General features: G+C 33.4%; 1 protein-coding gene across 1 annotated transcript in view; it reads right to left on the reverse strand.

Moving 5' to 3' along the window:
* The window catches only part of PolE1 (DNA polymerase epsilon catalytic subunit 1), a 415,552-nt gene that overhangs the window by 159,580 nt on the left and 236,067 nt on the right, over window positions 1–19,905 (reverse strand). The window contains exon 31 of the mRNA XM_090412775.1: window positions 2,068–2,277. Coding sequence (XP_090268901.1) covers window positions 2,068–2,277 — 210 coding nt within the window. The remainder of the gene's footprint in view (window positions 1–2,067; window positions 2,278–19,905) is intronic.

The following is a 19,905-nucleotide window of genomic DNA, read 5'->3' on the forward strand; positions in this document are numbered from 1 at the left end:
AAGAGATTTTACAAGCAAAGAGACAAACTGCCCAGTCTGTAGCATAGTCTAATTGCAAACTATTCTGCTCTGTATGTCACCACTGAAAAAAAAAATTAAATAAATAAATACTTCTTCTGTGTATGTGTGTGTCTTGATTTTCTTCCATCTAATCCTGTATGAAGGAATGTCCAAAGCATGATCCAGTCAGACTTGCCATAATAATGATAGCAAATATATTTTTATGTTTTCCAAGAAGAATGTTAACAGATCTTCCTGTTTGTCCACAGTAGACCAAGTCACAGGGAACTTCATACACTCCAGGATATGCTAGGGGATGGAAACAGAACTTTTTCAATCCACACTTCAAGTCTATAATAAACATAGACTTGAAATATTATTATGTAATTCACCTAAAAGCATTCGCAAGCATCTATGTCCACAGTAGGATTTAAGCCCATAATCTATTAGTTGAAGTGTAGAAATGACCTACTTTGCCAACTAGGCCAACAAATCGATAAAGTTTCAAGTTTAAAAAATACGAATATATTTCTTTCTAAGTTAATTTATAGTTGATTCTATTTTCAAAAAAGTCAATAAAAGTGAATATATATATATATATATATATATATATATTTCACTTCAACTGATAAAATTATCATTCCCCTCATATCTGAGGGCAGATAGTTTCTACCCCTTTGTATATAATCACTACACAGAAGAACGCCCCCCCTTTCCCTCACTTTATGACTGTTCACTTTCCAATCAACTTTTATGACTGGTATAAATTTTCTATTATGGATGTATGAAATGCTGGACAACAGAATGGAAGCAATGGGGATCTGCAACCTACAATAAAAAAGTTTAACTCGTTTTAACAATTTCTATAAATTGAATCATCATGGTTTGTTTTTTATCCATTTGCTAAGTTCCTGCAAATATTGCGTACATACTTCTTCAACCTATCCAACACTTAGGACAGGTAGAATCCCCTGATTAGGGGTCATGATGAGTTATTGCAACCAGTATGCATGTCATTCCTCTGCTGTATTCTGTAAGGGCAGTATTTTTTGGATGTAGATGTGTATTCATGGGATCGGTTTGCATGTTCTGAAGGAAGAAAAACCTGAATTTCTGGGAAGAAAAAATCCTCTACCTCTGAATGAGACCAGCTAACTCACCATTTGATTGATAAAGGTTCCTCACATCACAGATGGTATTCAAACCCGAGTCTTTCCAACCAAAGGGCTCACAGTACCAACTAAATACTTGAGTTTTTAAAAACACCACTGCTATGAGTCACTAGAATCGCTTTACATGTGTGTGCAAGAGGAATTAGTGTACAGTGTGCAGTTGAAGCAACCTCTTTCTCTTTATTTATTATCAGTTTAATTTAAAATGATTCACCATATTTGTGCACTAAAAATGTCCAGAATAAGGACAAGTGTATTTCGGAATTCAAAATCTTTAAAGAAGTGGAAAGTAATGACATAAGAAAAGAAACAAACCTTAAATTTTAAGTCTTCATAAATCTGGAAGAAAGTGATAGAATGTTCTCATCCAAAACAATGTTTTGGATAAGATGAAAAGTGCTGAGCAATATTATCACCTATTATAAAAAGGGAAGGCTTAATTTCTGAAGTTGAAAAATTGTGATCTGCTTGGATCAATCATCAATTTCTTTACATTTCTTTAAGTTTAGATGAATGTTGAGTGCTGTGACAGATTCTAGAAATAGGTTCTCTGCTTTATATTTGCTTCTGTATAGCAGGAAGGTTTTTCCCACTTGATCCAGCTTCCTGATTTTTTGGTATTGGCTCACTTTTTTTAATGTTTTTTATTTTTATTTATTTATTATTTTTTATGATCCTTATATATTGCATTAAATGCTTTCATAGTGAGGTCAACTTTTTCAATCCTGTTTTTTTAATAACAGAATTAGAAAAACACTTATTCAAAAGATTTATATAAGAAATTAATTAGTATTTTAAGAACCAATGTTTTCACATTTTAGAAATCAACAACCAAGTGCATTTATCTATTCATTAAATGTATATGATATATTGTTCATCCAAACATCACACTTACTTTAGTGTTACCAAGTGATGGAGGAGGTCCAAGTACTTCCTTCCATGAATGAATTAACTCTGCATCTTTACATAACTTTTTTGAGATATTCTTATCTTCATCTACTTCTATTCGAGGACGTTTATGTCTAACAGCTACTGCCATTCGATTACTATGTGAGGATGGTAAAGTACCGAGGTCTTCTATATCATGTGTGGTATTCTTTTGTTCCTAGAGATTTTAATAAGACTCATTATTTAATAACAGCTTGAATTCCAGATACTTTCATCAGACCTAGAACTACCATAATTTTATAAAATAAAAATTTATCTGAGAAAAAAAAAAATACATATTCACAAAATATATATTAAACATTTATTTTAAATACTGATACATCATCAATTCCTGATATATCCTTCATGGTGGGAAAAAAAAAAACAGACACCACTACATAATTAAATTTATATTTACCAGCTTCCCATTAACAAATTTCTTATTTGTGAATTTCATCTTCTCATTCATTATCACATTCTGCTTATGTGACCATTTAGATAAGCTCTGCTCACACATAATGTCAAGTTCCTGAGGGCAGATAGTTTCTTCCCCTTGTATACAATCACTACACAGAAGACCCCCCTTTCCCCACTTTATGAATGTTCACTTTACAATCAACTTTTATGACTAATATCTTCATTTTTAAAATGAATGTCATTGATGCCATCTGTTTACTTCCCTAATTTTTCTCAAAACTCTCAAATCTGTGGTTAAATCTTTAATAAACTTTTATTTCTAACCCAAATACTCTAATTTAATCAGTAATATCTAAATGTATTATGTATTAATATTTATTAATATGAATTTATTTTATTTATTTATAAATTTATTAATTTTTTTAAAATTATTACCATGTCGGAGGGTTAATGGATTGTATACAGTACTCAGAAAGGATTAAAACAGAATTTAATCAACCATCCGTCTAGAGGAACACAAGTCATACATCTGCAACCACGACCATGGTCAGTCAGGTCTGGCTGACCATGTCTTGGATACAACCCACAGGATCTCATGGAAAAAAACCACCATGCTCCACCACAGCAAATTCAAAAAAGAGAGACTCTTTTTGGAATCAGCAGCAGCTCTCAGAAATCAACCAAATCTTAATATCACCAGGGAGTTCTGATTTTTTTATCCTTACAGACAACCTCACCACATACCTCTCTGGCAGAATCATTCAATGTTTTCTTCAGAGTTTGCCACTGAATCTCCAAGGTTTGATTCATGTTCTCAAACTCTTTCATTTTTTCTTCAATAATCTTTGTGTATTTTAGTCTACAGCTCACATCTGAGAGCTGCTCAACTTTTATTCGCTTTAAAACTTTCTTACATGTTATTCTTTTCAATATGAAATTCAATTTTATCCTGCTCAAGACTAAATAGTGATCACTTCCAATTTCAAATCCTCTGTACACTCTGGTGTCCTCTACCAGGGAGAAAACATCACTATCAACAAGAACATAGTCAATGAGACTTTTCTTCTGTGTGTTGAGACTTAAGTGCTGTGAGGACATCATGTTGGAAGCTTAATGGATTGTATACAGCACTCAGAAAGGATTAAAACAGAATTTAATACTTCCTATATTTCGTCTCAGTCACGGAGACATCTTCAGGGGTTACATTAGTTTTTTTGTAATCCCTGAAGATGTCTCCGTGACTGAGACGAAATATAGGAAGTATTAAATTCTGTTTTAATCCTTTCTGAGTGCTGTATACAATCCATTAAGCTTCCAACATGATGTCCTCACAGCACTTAAGTCTCAACACACAGAAGAAAAGTCTCATTGACTATGTTCTTGTTGATAGTGATGTTTTCTCCCTGGTAGAGGACACCAGAGTGTACAGAGGATTTGAAATTGGAAGTGATCACTATTTAGTCTTGAGCAGGATAAAATTGAATTTCATATTGAAAAGAATAACATGTAAGAAAGTTTTAAAGCGAATAAAAGTTGAGCAGCTCTCAGATGTGAGCTGTAGACTAAAATACACAAAGATTATTGAAGAAAAAATGAAAGAGTTTGAGAACATGAATCAAACCTTGGAGATTCAGTGGCAAACTCTGAAGAAAACATTGATTGATTCTGCCAGAGAGGTATGTGGTGAGGTTGTCTGTAAGGATAAAAAAATCAGAACTCCCTGGTGGACACAGGACGTTAAAGAGGCAGTGAAGGAAAAGAGGAAAGCATACTAAAAGTTCCTGTCAAATAAGTCAGCTTGTGCTCTTAGAGAATATAGAGACAAATGCAAGAATGCAAAGCACTGTGTAAAACTAGCTAAACAAAAGTCATGGGAGGACTTTGGCAAGAATATAGAAAATAAATATCAAGAAGGTGGCAAAATATTCTGGAGGTTGTTGAAGCTTAAGAATGGAGGAAAGAGTGCTATAAAAGGAATTAGAGATGATCAAGGTGACATGAAAATGGGAGAAAAAGATATCCTTGAAGTATGGAGTAATTACTCTGAAAAACTGCTAAATGAAACAAGCAGTGATGACAGCACAGTAGTAAAAAACACTGACCAGGCATGCAGTCAGGAATACATATCCATACTTGAAGTAGAAAAAGCCATCAAAGGTTTGAAATGTGGAAAGGCAGCAGGAGTAGATGATATTCGACCAGAAATGCTGAAGTATGGTGGTATAAGAGTCTTACAGTGGCTGCACTGCATAGTTCAGAAAGCCTGGACAGAGGGACGAATTCCCGATGATTGGAGTAGAGCTCTCATAGTACCCATATATAAAAAGGGAAATAAAACTGCATGTGAGAATTACAGAGGTATTTCCCTACTGAGTGTTCCTGGCAAGATCTATGCAAGTATACTTGAGAAACGGTTGAGAAGAATTGTGAAAGAAAAGCTTGGTGAAGAACAAGCTGGATTCAGGCCAAATAGAGGCTGTCAGGATCAGATCTTCACTTTGCGACAAATAGTCGAGAAAGCATGGGAATATAACAAAGATCTGTATTTAAGTTTTGTCGATCTGGAAAAGGCATATGACAAGGTGCCAAGAGAGAAGCTATTCAATACGCTGCAGTTATGTGGTGTCAATGGGGCATTATATCAAGCAATACTTAGTCTTTATTTGAGTTGTAAGTCAGCAGTTAGAATTGAAGGAAGTACAGGAAGATGGTTTAATGTTAAATCTTGCACCAGGCACGGATGTACATTATCCCCTCTGTTATTCATTATCTATATGGATCACATTATGAAGGAAAGTGATATTAAACATGATATCAAAATTGGAGATGTTAATGTCAGCTCTTTGCTTTATGCGGATGATGTTATACTTCTAAATAAATCTGCTACAAGTTTGCAAGATTCTCGACCAAATTGAATAGCTGTTGTAATAGATATGGTATGAATGTCAGCAATAAAAAGACAAAGACAATGAAAATAGGCAGAATCATTGAAAATGTCAACTGTGTTGTGAATGGAGAACCTGTGGAACAAGTAAAACATTTCAGCTATTTAGGCACGATTTTTACTGAAGATGGTAAATTAAATATAGAAATAGACAACAGAATCAACAAAGCTGGTATGGTTGGAAGTCAATTAAATAAATTCAATGGAATAAGAGAGAAATTAGTCGGAACACTAAATTAGCTGTATACAAGACAGTGTTCAAATCAGTTTTAACTTATGGATCTGAGAGCTGGGTCAGAAGTAAAACACTTGACCAAAGACTAGAGACCACAGATATGAGAGTCCTGAGAAAGATTATAGGCGTGAACAAATGGCATCAATGGCAGTATCATATTAAAAACGAGGATATTAGGAAAGAACTTGACATTGTCAGCATCCAGGAATGCGTTAGCAGAGCTAATCTCAGGTGGTATGGTCACTTAAACAGAATGGGTGAGGAAAGATTAGCAAAACAAGTGTTCTCTGCCAGGTTGGCAGCAAAACGACCCAGAGGAAGACCAAGATATAGGTGGAATGATACGGTACAAAGTGCCTTAGACAATAGAAATATAAGATCTGATAATGTTGGAGTGTTGACAAGTAACAGACTGATTTGGAGGAAAATTGTAGATAGGAAATTAATAATGATGTAATTTTTTTCATGTAGTACTATCATATCCTGTACACCCCTTGAGGGTACATAGCAGGAATTTGATGATGATGATTAATTTAAAAAGGACTTTGTGGGCCCCCGAGCCAATATGCTAGCTGTGAAGGCCTGCAGAGAACCTGCAAATTGCTGGCTAAGGGCTCTGGCACATCCAATTCCATGAAGAGTATCTGTTCTGATCAGAATTAAACTATCACATCTGGGGATGCCACCGCATTGAGAACTGTAGTCCGGGATCTCAATAAGAAATATGCTATGAAGACTCTCAACATACTTCAGTTTAACATCAATGGCACTCAAAAAAAGATGGAAGAGCATAAGAACATTTTATATAAAAATAACATCCACATAGCATGTCTACAAGAAACAAAACTAAATCAAAATCTGAAGCTTCAAATCAAAGGCTATTCAACACTAAGGAAAGACAGAGACTGGATCGTTCTGGCAGGGGCCTAGCTATACTCTTATGAACCAAACACATTAAATATAAGGAAGTCATATCAACTATATACAGTAATATAAATAGTAATACAGAGGCTCAAGAAGTCAAGATATTTCTATCAAAATGCATTATTACAATCAGTGCCGCGCCGTGGGTAGGAGGCACCCTTGTGCAAAACTTTTTTTCAGCGCCCCCATAAAATAAGTTTCCATGAAAAATTTTTGCAAAACATTTTACTTTGTTAAAAGTGCAAAACAGTTTATATGCATACATAAAAATAAATTTTATTTAACAATAGTAGAACATTGTAATCAGTGAAATTCATTAGTAAGGAATTTTTAATAATAAAAATTTTCAAAAATGTTTATTCGTTAATATATAAATACAACAGAATATATACATATATATAAACAAAAATTACTTTTATTTTAATATAAAAAGAAATATTACATAACAAAGATAATTTGGAGATATGCTTTTAACTACATAACAATTAGGATAAATGTAGATTTATTTTACATATTTATCTGTCTTGCTTTAGCCGTCAAAAAATTTTTAATAATATCTTTAATGTCTAATGAATCCATAATATTATTTTCAATTGATATAATCGATAAATCCGTTAGACGCTCTCAGACATTTTTGAAAACAAATAATTTTTTATTAGTTTCAGTTTTGAAAAACTTCTTTCCCCTGATGCTACGGATATTGGTAATGTTAAATAATGTTAAGTACGCATCACAATCGCAGTATTCAGAAACGGAAACGTGTCGGTTAATTTATTTTCGTATATAGAATTTAAAACATCCCGAGGAGCCGACTCTTTTTTAATAAAACATTGCAAAGTTTTTAATTCCTCAAATAAAGTCATACTATCAATATCGTGATTGTCAGAATCTTGATTGTCGCTCAGTTTTAAGTGCAAATCTTTAAAATGTTTCATTAAATCTTCATCGCTCCAATCTTTTAATTGGCTAATGTCTCTTATAACTTTAAAGTCCTCACTATGTTGTTTTAAGAGTATGAATCTTTCTGTGACCGAAGTTATTGTCATGTCTAAAATCATAAAGAAAAAATTTATTTTAAAATTTTGTTTAGGATCATGCGTTGTCTCATCTGATGCTTCTAAACCAAACATTTTTGTTTTTATTCTTTTGCGAATGTCTGGAAAAATAGGATCAATATTAAGATCGTTTGCTACTTCTTTTGCATAATATTTTCAAAATATTGGCCTGTTCGGCGAGTATTTAATTCTTGTATAACATAATCAAGATTTTCTGTAATTTTTCCTATATCAAATGTCAGATTCTGCATTATTTTTCTTGCAACATTTACGAGACTTAAGATTTCGTACCAAACATGAACAGAGCAAATAAATTTAAATGAATAAATCTTTGAAATTAAGTTGTCAGCCTGAACTCTAGAATCGATATCTTTAGTTTCATCTTCCGTAATATTAAAAAGAGCCTGGTAAATTTCCTTGATATTATTTTTAAGTGGCTTTATTGCTTCTACTCTTTTTTCCCACCTAGTAGCAGAAAGTGGTTTCAAATTTAAAACATGAATATGTTTTTTTAATATAGCCCAACACTTCACAGATATTGAAAAATAATTATATAATTCCTGTATTACCCCCAAAAAATTTACAGTTTCACAGGATATCTTAGCTGCATCATTAACTACCAAATTTAATGAATGAGCAGCACACAGAATAAAAAAATGCCCTTGAATTTATTTTAAAGATTTTTTTCTGCAGTCCATTATGTTTGCCTCGCATATTTGAACCGTTATCATAAGCTTGGCCGCGTAAATCCGAAATGTTAATATCCAATCATTTTAAATAATTTTTTATAAATTGAAATAGTCCTTGCCCAGTGGTATCTTCTACAGATCGAAAACCCAAAAAATGTTCATGAATTTCTGCTATATTTGTATCTTTATTTTGATTAACAAATCTAATAACAATAGATAAATGTTCTGTGTGGTTTATATCCGGAGTAGTGTCAAGAATTAATGATTAATATTTCGCCTCTATAACCATTTCTAAAATTTTTTGTTTTATAGATTCAGAAATTATATGGATGATTTCATTTTGTATTTTATCACCTAAATAATGAGCAGTGTTCCTTTTTTGTGATGTTTGGATGCGATGCAAGTGTTCTGTCATTATCGAATCATATTTAGCGACAGTTTCTACTAACTTTAAAAAATTGCTGTTATCATTTTCGAAAATTTTTGTGAAGAACCTCTGAAAGCTACACTGTCTTAATAAATATTGTATTATGTAGATTAACCATTTATAACGGATTGCCAATATTTTTTCTCAGTTTCGTATAATCTTTGTTGTGTGCAATCAATAATGCATTTCTTAATCAATGACATTTTAAGTTCACTGTAATTTGAACAGTTTTTAATGTGAGCGGAACTTATCTCGTGTATTTTTAGTATATGATTCAAATGTTTATTCAGAATCGCAAAATTCAAATGGAATTTCACGATTCTGAATAAACTTTGGGTTAATCATAAAAGTTTTTTTTCCATTTGCTAAAGTTCGATAATAGTATGAATCGGAAAAACTTGTGGCCAGATTCATCTTTGGGAAATTCTTTATTAACTACTTGACGTGGGTAATGCTCAACTAAACAATCTCTAACTTTGGTAGTTATATGATTTGGCCAAGTACCTGGATCATTAGCATTAAAATTTAAAGTAAAATTTGAAGTTTCAGGTTTCGCTGAATCGGAATCCAATATTTTTTCTGCTGCAACTTTTGTAGACAGTCCAGTCAGGCCAGTTTCATTTTCACATGTAACATTTGTTTCTTCATAGTTATCTTGTGTCCTCTCTTTTTCTGTAGTAGAGCAACATGGAGTACTTGCTTTGTCAGAACTTTCTGTTCTTCGGATTTTATGTGGTCCTGAAGTTAAAAATTTATTCAGCGATCCAGCCAATTTATGTTCCAGTTGTACTCCTTGCAATTGTCTTTTCCTGTTTTGTGCACCAGATAACTTCTTTGGCTTTTTTTCCCAACATCTAGGGGTTAACACATTTGGTTAGACTTTAAAATAAGAAGAGCGTTAAAAGTTGTCCACCAAAATCAATAATAATTTCTGAAATTTTTCTCTTAAACTTATTTTTTAACCTCTTAACCAACTATTATTTTTAAGGTGAATGGCCCAAAACTGACTATTTTTTTTTTACTACAGAATTTGATTTTTCAGATGTTTTGAATAATAAATATGCTTACATTTTAGGTATTTTTTTTTTTTTTTGAAAATTAACATGTAGAGATATTAGGCACTGATTGATTTCTCGTTGATATTTATTTAATATTTTTTACATTCTGGTAATTGTTTAATAATTAAGAAATTTCTAGAATATTAAAATTATTTATTAAAGAAATTAGTAAATCTTCCAATCAGAACAAGAACAAATATATAAATAAATCTCTTATTGAAAATTATTTTTTTCTAGACGTCTACCCAACATAAGATAAAAATCTTGTTTTCAAAATAATATAATTAACTAAAATGAAACAATTTAACTGATTTTCAAACTTAGCAAAAATATAATAGACGTACTTACTTTACGCGAATAATAATCCAAATTCACAAAAAATTTACTGAACAACAATAAATATATTTTATAAAACAAAAGGCAACTGCACAGTAACAATGTAATGCACAAAATGAAATGATGCAAAAATACACCAAAAAAGTATCAAGAAAGGGCCAATGTGTATGTGTAAACAAATCTGGATCACCTAAAGAGTTTTATAGCCCATAATAACTTATTTTTATTAATTTAAGTTGAGCTGTGTCAGCCTGACACACCGATAGTCTGCCCTGCATATATACAGGATTTTTAGCTATGGTCCTTCAGCTGATTAATATGTTTATAATTTATAAACTATTATCTTTAAAATTTTATTTGTCTATCAAAAATCCGAAAATAAGTACACAATTAAAATCAAAGTCCAAAATTGTCCAAAGTTGCTTAAACACAGAATACACAATACACTCAATATGTTTCACATTCAAAATTGAAATGACGCTGAAAAAAATATAAGAAGTACATATCACGCTATTTTGTCTATCCAAATTCAAAGCAGAATTTAAGAAAACGAATAGCGTAATATACACCTATGTTTCAGACTAAATATTTGGATAGATCAGTGTTTCTGAAACTTCAGATATCCATGTACCCCTTCTTTAATTTTCATTATTACTAAGTACCTTATCAAAATAATAATAATAATAATGAATAAAATATATTTCATTGTAAATGTCTGTTTTATTTGAATTTAGATGTACATTTAAATAAAAAAAATATGATTTATTTTTAATAGAACAAAATTTATAAAGATACTATACATTTTTACTTAATATAAATAATTTATCATCAATGAGAGAAGTGAAATTGCTTATTTCTATATCTACCATATTGCACTGGCAACATGTGGTTTTGCTGAGTCTATACAACAGTTTCTGTTGGAGGAGAGATGTCATTCATTAGTTAGTGTTTATATTTCCAGTTGTCTCTAATTGCACTATTTGTTGAGAAATATATTACACAGTCTGCAAATGTCTGTGAACCTTATTTAGAGACATGATAAAACTAATTGTTGTTCATGTTTCTGCAGTACAGTTGCTGTTGTGGAGGTCGTATTGTTTACTGCAGAGAGCAAGTTATCGCTCCAACGCGAAAAGTTCGGGGCGATAGTGACTTGCAATTTGAGTAGGAGAATTCATGCATAATATAATTTAATATATATATATATAGACTATAAAAGTTTATGAAATTCACATCGTATGATACTTTGTGGGTTGTTTCCTTAAGTATCTAATAAGTGGTTCTCAAATGTTTAGTTTTAGTATGTAGGACTATAATTTTTTTATTAATAAAATATAATAAGTCAATGGGAAATGGCGCCTTTTTTATTTGGTAAACTAAATCCTGTATTATGGCAGCAATATCTTGTTGCCGTAATACGGCTGAACAAGTATCCTTATTAAGCAGTGCCGTAAGGCAGGCTACCTCTATTCTACACCCTGTCGATGGTACTGGGCAAAGCACAGCGTAAGAATGAACTCACGGTCTGTCTTAAACTAACAATTTCCACTAAAAATATAATAAACAATCGAGAATATTTATACAGTTTTCGCTGAGTCAATGCTTACTCTGTGAAATAAAATCTGTGGTAATATTGATAATGTTTCACTTCAAACAAATTATAATAAAACTGGTGATGTATTAAGTTAAAAATGTTGTTAGATTATTAAGAATTCATAATAATTCGACTGATTTAAAATTTCATTTTTATTGCATTAACTATAATTTGTAATTGTGTAATTTATATAGTATGATATAATTCAAGAATAAGAAAATTTATATACTGTATTTGCCGGCGTATAGGACGCATCCCCTTTTTTGTACACATTTTTTAGGAAAAAAACTTTATCACTGAATATTATAATGAATTTACAGTATTTCAAATATAAAGTAATAAGTAGGTCTAGTCTCAACAAATACCTAATCTAACTAGGAAAGAGTACCCACCTTTTAATTGTCAAAACCCAGAAATTCATCTCCAGAGCTAAATGAAGAGACACTTGAAACCTCTTCTGAATCACAATCTGAGTCTTCATACAACAAATTGTCCTCTGTACCATCCAGTGCATTACTAATTCCACACTTCTTAAATGATTTAACCACTGTCTCAGTTTTCACAGCATCCCATGAAGCTTTGACCCACTCACAAACTGGGGAAATGCTAGGCCTCTTTCTTCTTTCTGATGGCATAACCTCAAAATCTGAAGATTGCATCCAGCTTTTCCACTTCTCCTGCATAAATCCCTTAAACGGTTTATTAATACAGACATCTAAAGGTTGAAGCTGACTAGTTAGACCTCCTGGAATTACAGCTAACTGAGTTTTCAATTCCTTGAGTTTATTTGTAACATCGTCTTTTCTGTGAGAACGAAACTGATCCCATACTAGCATGGCAGGCTTCTTCAACAGTCCACCAGGGCACGTAGACCAAATTTTATCTATCCATAACTTCACTCCTCCTCCATCCATCCGGCCTTTTGCGTGAACATGTACAAACACTCCTTTAAGCAGTTTTTCTTTGGGTAGCGTCTTCCTTTTAAAAATCAATAGTAGCGGCAATTTTGTCCCATCAGCACAGCAGGATAAAACAACCATGTAGTGAGTTTTTTCGTGCCCAAAAGTTGTAATAGTAACACTTTTAGTATCCTTGGAATCTATTGTTTTGTTTGAGGGCACATCAAAAGTCAGCAGAACCTCATCCATGTTTCCTATTTGCGCAAATTCAAAATTTTCTCATTTCCTTGCATTAATGATGAATCGATGAAATTCAATCATTTTTTCTTCATATTCAGCTGGCATCTTTTGTGATATTTTTGTTTTAGTTCACATACATAGCTGGTTTCTCTTCATGAATCTTGAACACCATGATGTTGATTCAGAAGCTGGCGATCCCTCTGTTAGTGGCTATCGCTTTTGCTTGATGAATAATCATTTTTGTAGATACTGAAAGTCCTGCTTTTCTGTGGTCTAAAATCCAAGTATTCAGTTCTGCCTCAAGTTCTGGCCATTTTGCAGTTCCACTTCGTAGGTTATGTTTACTGTGAGTTGCTTTTTTTAAATCCTCTTCCTGATTCCGCCAAGTTCTTATCATTTTCTCAGTTGGGGTGGTCCGAAATCCTCTCTGCAGCCCTGTTTCCATGTTCTTTAGCATATGCAATCACACATAGCTTGTATGCAATACTGTAACAATGCCGACGTTTTTCAGCCATAATTTGCCAAGAAATTTAGAGAAAATTTAATGGCAGAAATTTATCACTGTTCACAACTGTGACAACAATTGGAAAGTTTAAACGAACAGGACACAGCTGTGATCGTCGATGACAGCGCATGCGCATCCACTAAACTCTACGTCAGTGTTACTCAAAGTGTGGTACGCGTACCCCCGGGGGTATGTGAAAGGTCTTCAGGGGTGGGGGGGGTCCGTGGCAATTTTCAGCTATGCATCATTAACGCATAGAATAAAATTCAATGTATCCGTTAAGTTCAAGATCGTAAAACGTTCTTATTGTATCACTGAATAAGGCAGAGAGACATCTGCAGGCTGTGCAATATGTTTCTCAACAAACAGTGCAATTAGAGACAACTGGGATAAAAACAGCATTAACTAATGAATCATATGTCCCCCTCCCACAGAAAATGCTGTATGACTCAAGCAAAACCATATGTTGCCGGTGTAACATATGGCTTTGTTTGAGTGAACGTGTTAAAACAAAGAAATATATAGTGAATGTGTTTCAGATATTATATAAGGAATTCGGTTGAAGAGAATTAGCATTTCAACTCAACTGTCGGCTTGTCTTTGTCATTTAGTAGCACGATCTTTTGTTAATACTGCACCAATCATATGAACGCGGATGTCTGAAGTTTGAGAAACACTGTTCTACGTAACTGGAATGCTCTCACACACACACACACCGTAAGGAAGCAATAAAGAAATCGTGTAACTCAGAACAGAGAAAATTTCCAGAAATGAAAATAATAAAAAACTGAGTATCGGCGTATAAGACGCACCCTGTTTTTCAGACCTAATTTCAAAGAAAAAAAGTGCATCTTATACGCTGGCAAATACAGTATATATATATATTTTTAAATTATTTCCCATGGTGAAATGGCGCCCCTCACTTCAAGCGCCCTTGTGCGGTGCACAATCTGCACAACAGCACAGCACGGCCCTGATTATGATAGTCAATGCATATCATCCAGATAACACAGAACTATTTAAGCAACTAAGTTCAAACAATGTCAGATACAAAGATCCTTTTAGGAGATCTAAATGCCAAAAACCTAACTTGGGGCTCCCCACAACTAGATCAGAAAGGAGCACAAATAGAGGACATAATTGATGATCTAAACCTTGAGATCATAAACAACAAGCAAAATACATATCTGTCAAAAACAATGGGTACAGAATCGACATTAGACATGACAATAGTAGATTATGAAAGTGCAAATCTTACCTAGTGGAAAATACTAAAAAGGTCATCAGTGATCATAGACCTATTATCATAACCATTAAATTGCAGTTAGGTCAGTTAGATCAAAAACCACAGAAAAAGAGCTTTTGGAACTTCAGAAAAGCAAATTGGCTCAAATACAGACAACTATTAGAAACATATTGCACTGGCACACCCACTAGTAAAGAACTTGATCAGCAACTACTAGAATTAACTAATAACATACAGAGAGCTGCAAAAAAATTCAATTCCCAGAGAACTGCAAAAAAATTCAATTCCCAGAGAACTCAGGAAAAACAACTGGAAAGATCATAATATCAATGCTATGATCACCAAAAAAAAAGATATTATCAACGAATAGTTAAAACAAAATAATACAGAAGAAAACAGAAAGAAGTTAATAGAATTAACTCAAAAAAATTGAAGGTGAAATTTCAAACTGCAAAAAAGAAAAGAAAGTAGGAAGAATTCTGCAATAGACTAGATCTAAGGAAAGACTCACAACACTGGAATATCATCAGATTATTAAATAATGCAATGCTTCTAGATACTGATCACTCTTCAAACACAATCTCCCCTCAGGAATTAATACAGCAGCAACAAATAAACAGATGGCAGATATGCTAGCCAAATATTACTCTAAAGTAAGCAAACTGCAATACAACAATAAAGACAAAAGGTGCAGAAAAATTGCAAAATATCTACTAATACAATCCAGAACCTATCCTTCTGAAGACATCTTTACTCAGGACCTCACAATGACAGAATTAGAAACAAGCAATTAGTCAAATTGACCATGACAAACCACCTGGAATAGATCTTATCTTTTGACATATGATTAAAAACATGGGAGAAATAGCAAAAAACTGCCTTCTGAAGATATTTAACACTTCCTGGAATACATGTAAACTGCCAAAAATCTGGAAAACATCAGTCATTATACCCTTACTAAAACCTAACAAAAACTCTAGTAACTGTAAAAGATACAGACCAATAGCTTTGACTAGTACTCTCTGTAAGCTAAACAAAAGAATAATACATACTAGACTTATGAATTGGCTCTTAGAAAATAACAAGATCATCTTTTCCCAAACTGCATACAGGTCTCAACACAATACAGGAGATCAATTATTTTATCTTTGCTGATCAAACATAGATGGCTTTCAAGAAAAACCACAAAAGAAAACAACAGCAATCTTCTTGGATCTTACAGCTGCCTTCAATCGCATTTGGAGACAAAAGTTAATAAAAATTGCATATGATACTAGAATAAGGGGGAGCGCATTAATTTGGATTTCAGATTTCGTGAAAGGAAGAAAAATAAAAGTAAAAAAGATTGGGCGATTGGTAGAGCCTCTGCTACTAATGGTGCGCAAAATGTTAAGCAAGTTTGAGTGTGGTTAGTAGTTGGAAGGGATCAATCTTTCGATGCTGTTAGCACACTCTCCCTCGATGAGTCTTTGGACTCCCTGGAGGTGTCAAATAATAATAATAATAAGTTGGAATTTATTCCATACCTTGGGCTGGAGTTTCACAAGATTCTAAGTTCTAAGCCCACTCCTATTTCTCATCTATATGAACAATATTCATCCTAACATAATAAATAACACAAAAATAGCATGCTATGAGGATGATATAGCAATCTGGCACACAAGCAGTAATCCCCAACAATCTGAAAAAGTACTAAATAAATCAATAAAAGGCTTAGAAAAATGGGCAAAGGAACTTAAAATTACAGATAAACCCTGAAAAAAAAAAAAAAAAAAAAAAAAAAAAAAAACTGAGTATCCTCTTCACTGATAGAAAAAATAGAATTACAACCCCCAAATCAAAATATATAATACCAAAATAGGAAAAACAGACTCCAAAATTCTTAGGCCTAACCATAGATACAGAACTGAGATTCATAACTCATTATAAATATATCTAATAAAGCTCTTAAAAAGCTTAATATCATCAAAAGGCTTTGTGGAACAAAGTAGGGTGCAAAACCATAAATACCCATACACATATGGCGCTCATACGACTGACTATGGAACATGTCTCATCAATCTGGGCTCCAGCTTCTACTTGTCTTGTCAGATGTCATCTCCTTCCAGGAGGTTGACTACCATGAGCTTCCACCATGTACGGTTTATCACATTTTCCATTCTCTGTAATTAGTTGACCTAAATAACTCTCTACTTGATCTAAAGTATTTCATATGATCTTAATATTTATATCAGGTATTTTCTCTTTTTCTCTTGTTACGGTTTTGGTTTTTTTTGAAGTTGAAATTAAGTCCATATTTTGCACTTAGCTTCAGCATCTCTTCTAGTAGGTTTTGAAGGTCTTTTTTATTTTCAGCTAGCAGTACTTTACCATCTGCATATCTTAAGTTGTTTATATTCCTGCCTCCTATGCTGACTCCTTTAAATTCTTCTAATTGCTGGAAGATATTTCAAGTATAGAGTTAAACAACATAGGAGAAAGAATACAGCCTTATCTGACACCCTTCTTTACTGGGAATTCCTCCGAGATTTCTCCTGATGTTTTTATTGAGACAGTTTGCTCCCAATATAGATTTATCAGTAATCTGGTATCAGTAGCCAGCTTCTACTAGCACAAAAGAAAAACTTGACAGAGTGCAATCAAGAGCAGTAAAATTATTATAGGTGCAGTCTCATCCACAAATAATTTAAAAGCTCAACGTCATGAAATTATAAAATTAGAAAACAGATAGACTTAGAGTACCTGTCCATTGAAATAAGCAAAGAATCATTCTTTTCCACACAAAAAACACAATGATTAATTTAAATCGCCTAGAGCCTTGTTCAAAAAAGGATTCACAGCATGAAAATAAAAGGAAAGGACTTGACACTTTCCATTTATTTTAAAGGAAATAAAAGGAAAGTGTACATCACTTAAATAATCTAAACTGTGTCACTGCCTATACTGATGGATTATCTGATGAAGCACTCAACTAAGGAGGAGCAGGGGTTGTTTTTCTAACTCTACCTGCAGGCAGCAAAATGCAAATCAAAAGCACAGCTGGCTAAATAGCTTCTAACTAAAATTGTGAATTAACAGCCATATAAACAGCTCTCAAGTGTGTGTGTTATGATCCATCGAGTCATTTCCGACTCCTGGCGACTCCATGAACATACACTCTCCATTCCAATCTGTCCTTGACTATGTCTTTCAGAACCTCCAAGCGCAAACCAGTTGCTTCTTTAAATCCATCCACCCATCTAATTCTTGGTCTTCCTCTTCTCCTACTTCCATCAACTTTAGCAAACATCATCATCATCTTCTCCAGACTGTCATTTGCTTGCATAATATGTCCGAAGTATGACAATTTTTGCTTGATGATTATAGCTTCGAGGGAGCAATCTGGCATTATTCTGTCTATCACTGATTTATTGGTTTGCTTTGCAGTCCATGGTATTCTTAGTAAGCATCTCCAAACCCATAATTCAAATGCATCTATCTTCCTTCTTTTACTCTTTTTCAGGGTCCAACTTTCACATCCATACAGCACCACAATGGAATACCATTGATTTCACGATTCTGATTTTTGTTGTGAGGCTAATATCTTTAAAGATCTTGCTTAAATTTGTCATTGCTTTTTTAGAGTAATAATCTTCTTCTAACTTCTTCAGTACAATAACCATCTTTATCAATTCGGGATCCTAGGAACACAAAATTGCTAACTGCTTCCATTTTCTCCCCATCTACTTCAAAATCATTAAGTTCGCATGTTGCCATAACTTTTGTCTTTGAGGTTAAGTTTAAGACCATATTTAGCACTTTCTTCTTTAGCTTTCATAATAAGTTCCTTCTTAAATCTTCTTTGCATTCTGCTAGCAAGGTGGTATCATCTGCATACCTCAAATTACTAATATTTTTTCCACCAATTTTAATTCCAACTGAAGACTCCTCCAGCCCTGCCATTCTTAAAATGTATTCGCTGTATACAAGTTAAACAGGTATGGAGATGAAATACATCCTTGTTGCACCCTTTATCTATTGTGAAATACTCAGTTTCTCCAAGATCTGTTAGGACAGTAGCTTCTTATTCATAATAAAGATTCCTCAGAAAGATAATTAAGAAGATTAATTAATAATTAATTCCATAGAAGGATAAGAAGCTCTCAAGTACTATCTCTCTAATACAGTAATAAACATGACAGAAGGAATAACCATCTACAGTGACTCAAAATCTGCACTTGAAGCGTTAAAAAATGGAAAAACAAAACTCACACAGGACATTCATGAACTACTAACAACTTTAAATTTGAAAAATAAGAACTGTACACTGCAATGGATAACAACCCATGTAAATACTGAAAGCAATAAGAGGGCAGACAGACTAGCCAAAGAAGCTCTTGTAGATAAGCTAATACGTTGATAACACGACTATTTTCAGAAAGTTACAAAGTGTACTAAACATTAATTAAAAGAAACTTTAATCAATACTTCTGATATTTCAGTAATATTACATTGCTATCTTCATGGGAAGATAAAACCATGATACATGCATGCAGGCACTAACAATGGGTAAATGAGGCCGAAGAGAGTAACTAACGTTGTTCCTAGAGTACTAAAGGTGTCTCCTAGTGGACTAAATTGGACTGTCATGGCTGTTGGGCTGATGTTCTCAAAAAGGAGCCAAATTCTTATATGGTTTGTAACAGATCGTCAGGTCTTATGTTTATAGGATTCTGATTAACTTTTCAGGGGTGCCCTGGATGTAAGGAATGGTGATAGATTTAGTGTAATCTTTGTTATGAAGGGGGGGGGGGGAAGGAGGTTGTGGTTAACTGGTTTTAATATTTTCTGGAATTTTGGGGGTCGTATCCATTGGCTAAGAAAGAGTTAGGGATGTGGTTCAGTTCACTGGTTAGGACACTGTCATCCGAACAAATTAATTTTCCCAGTTATACAAGGTTTTTATAACACCATACTGTTCTGAGGGGAAGATTGCTGGTGAGTATCTGCCTGTATGGGGTTGGTTTTCTGTAAACAGAGAAAGCCAAGGATCCATCAGGCTAGTGTGCAATCAGAGTGTCTAAGAAAGGAAGAGTGTTGTGGAGTGTTGGTTGTTTAAGTATGTTAAGAAGACGTAGAGTGTATTTGAGCCATGTGGCCAAACAGCGAACACATCCTCCATGTAGCGTAGCCAAACAGTGGATTTTTGTGGGGCTGAGTATAAGGCTTTTTCTTCAAAAGTCTCCATAAAGAAGTTA

This window comes from Typopeltis vanoorti, chromosome 23, assembly GCF_054136105.1.
Source record: "Typopeltis vanoorti isolate ZY-2024b chromosome 23, IOZ_Tvanoo_1.0, whole genome shotgun sequence".
NCBI classification, from domain to species: Eukaryota; Metazoa; Arthropoda; class Arachnida; order Uropygi; family Thelyphonidae; genus Typopeltis; species Typopeltis vanoorti.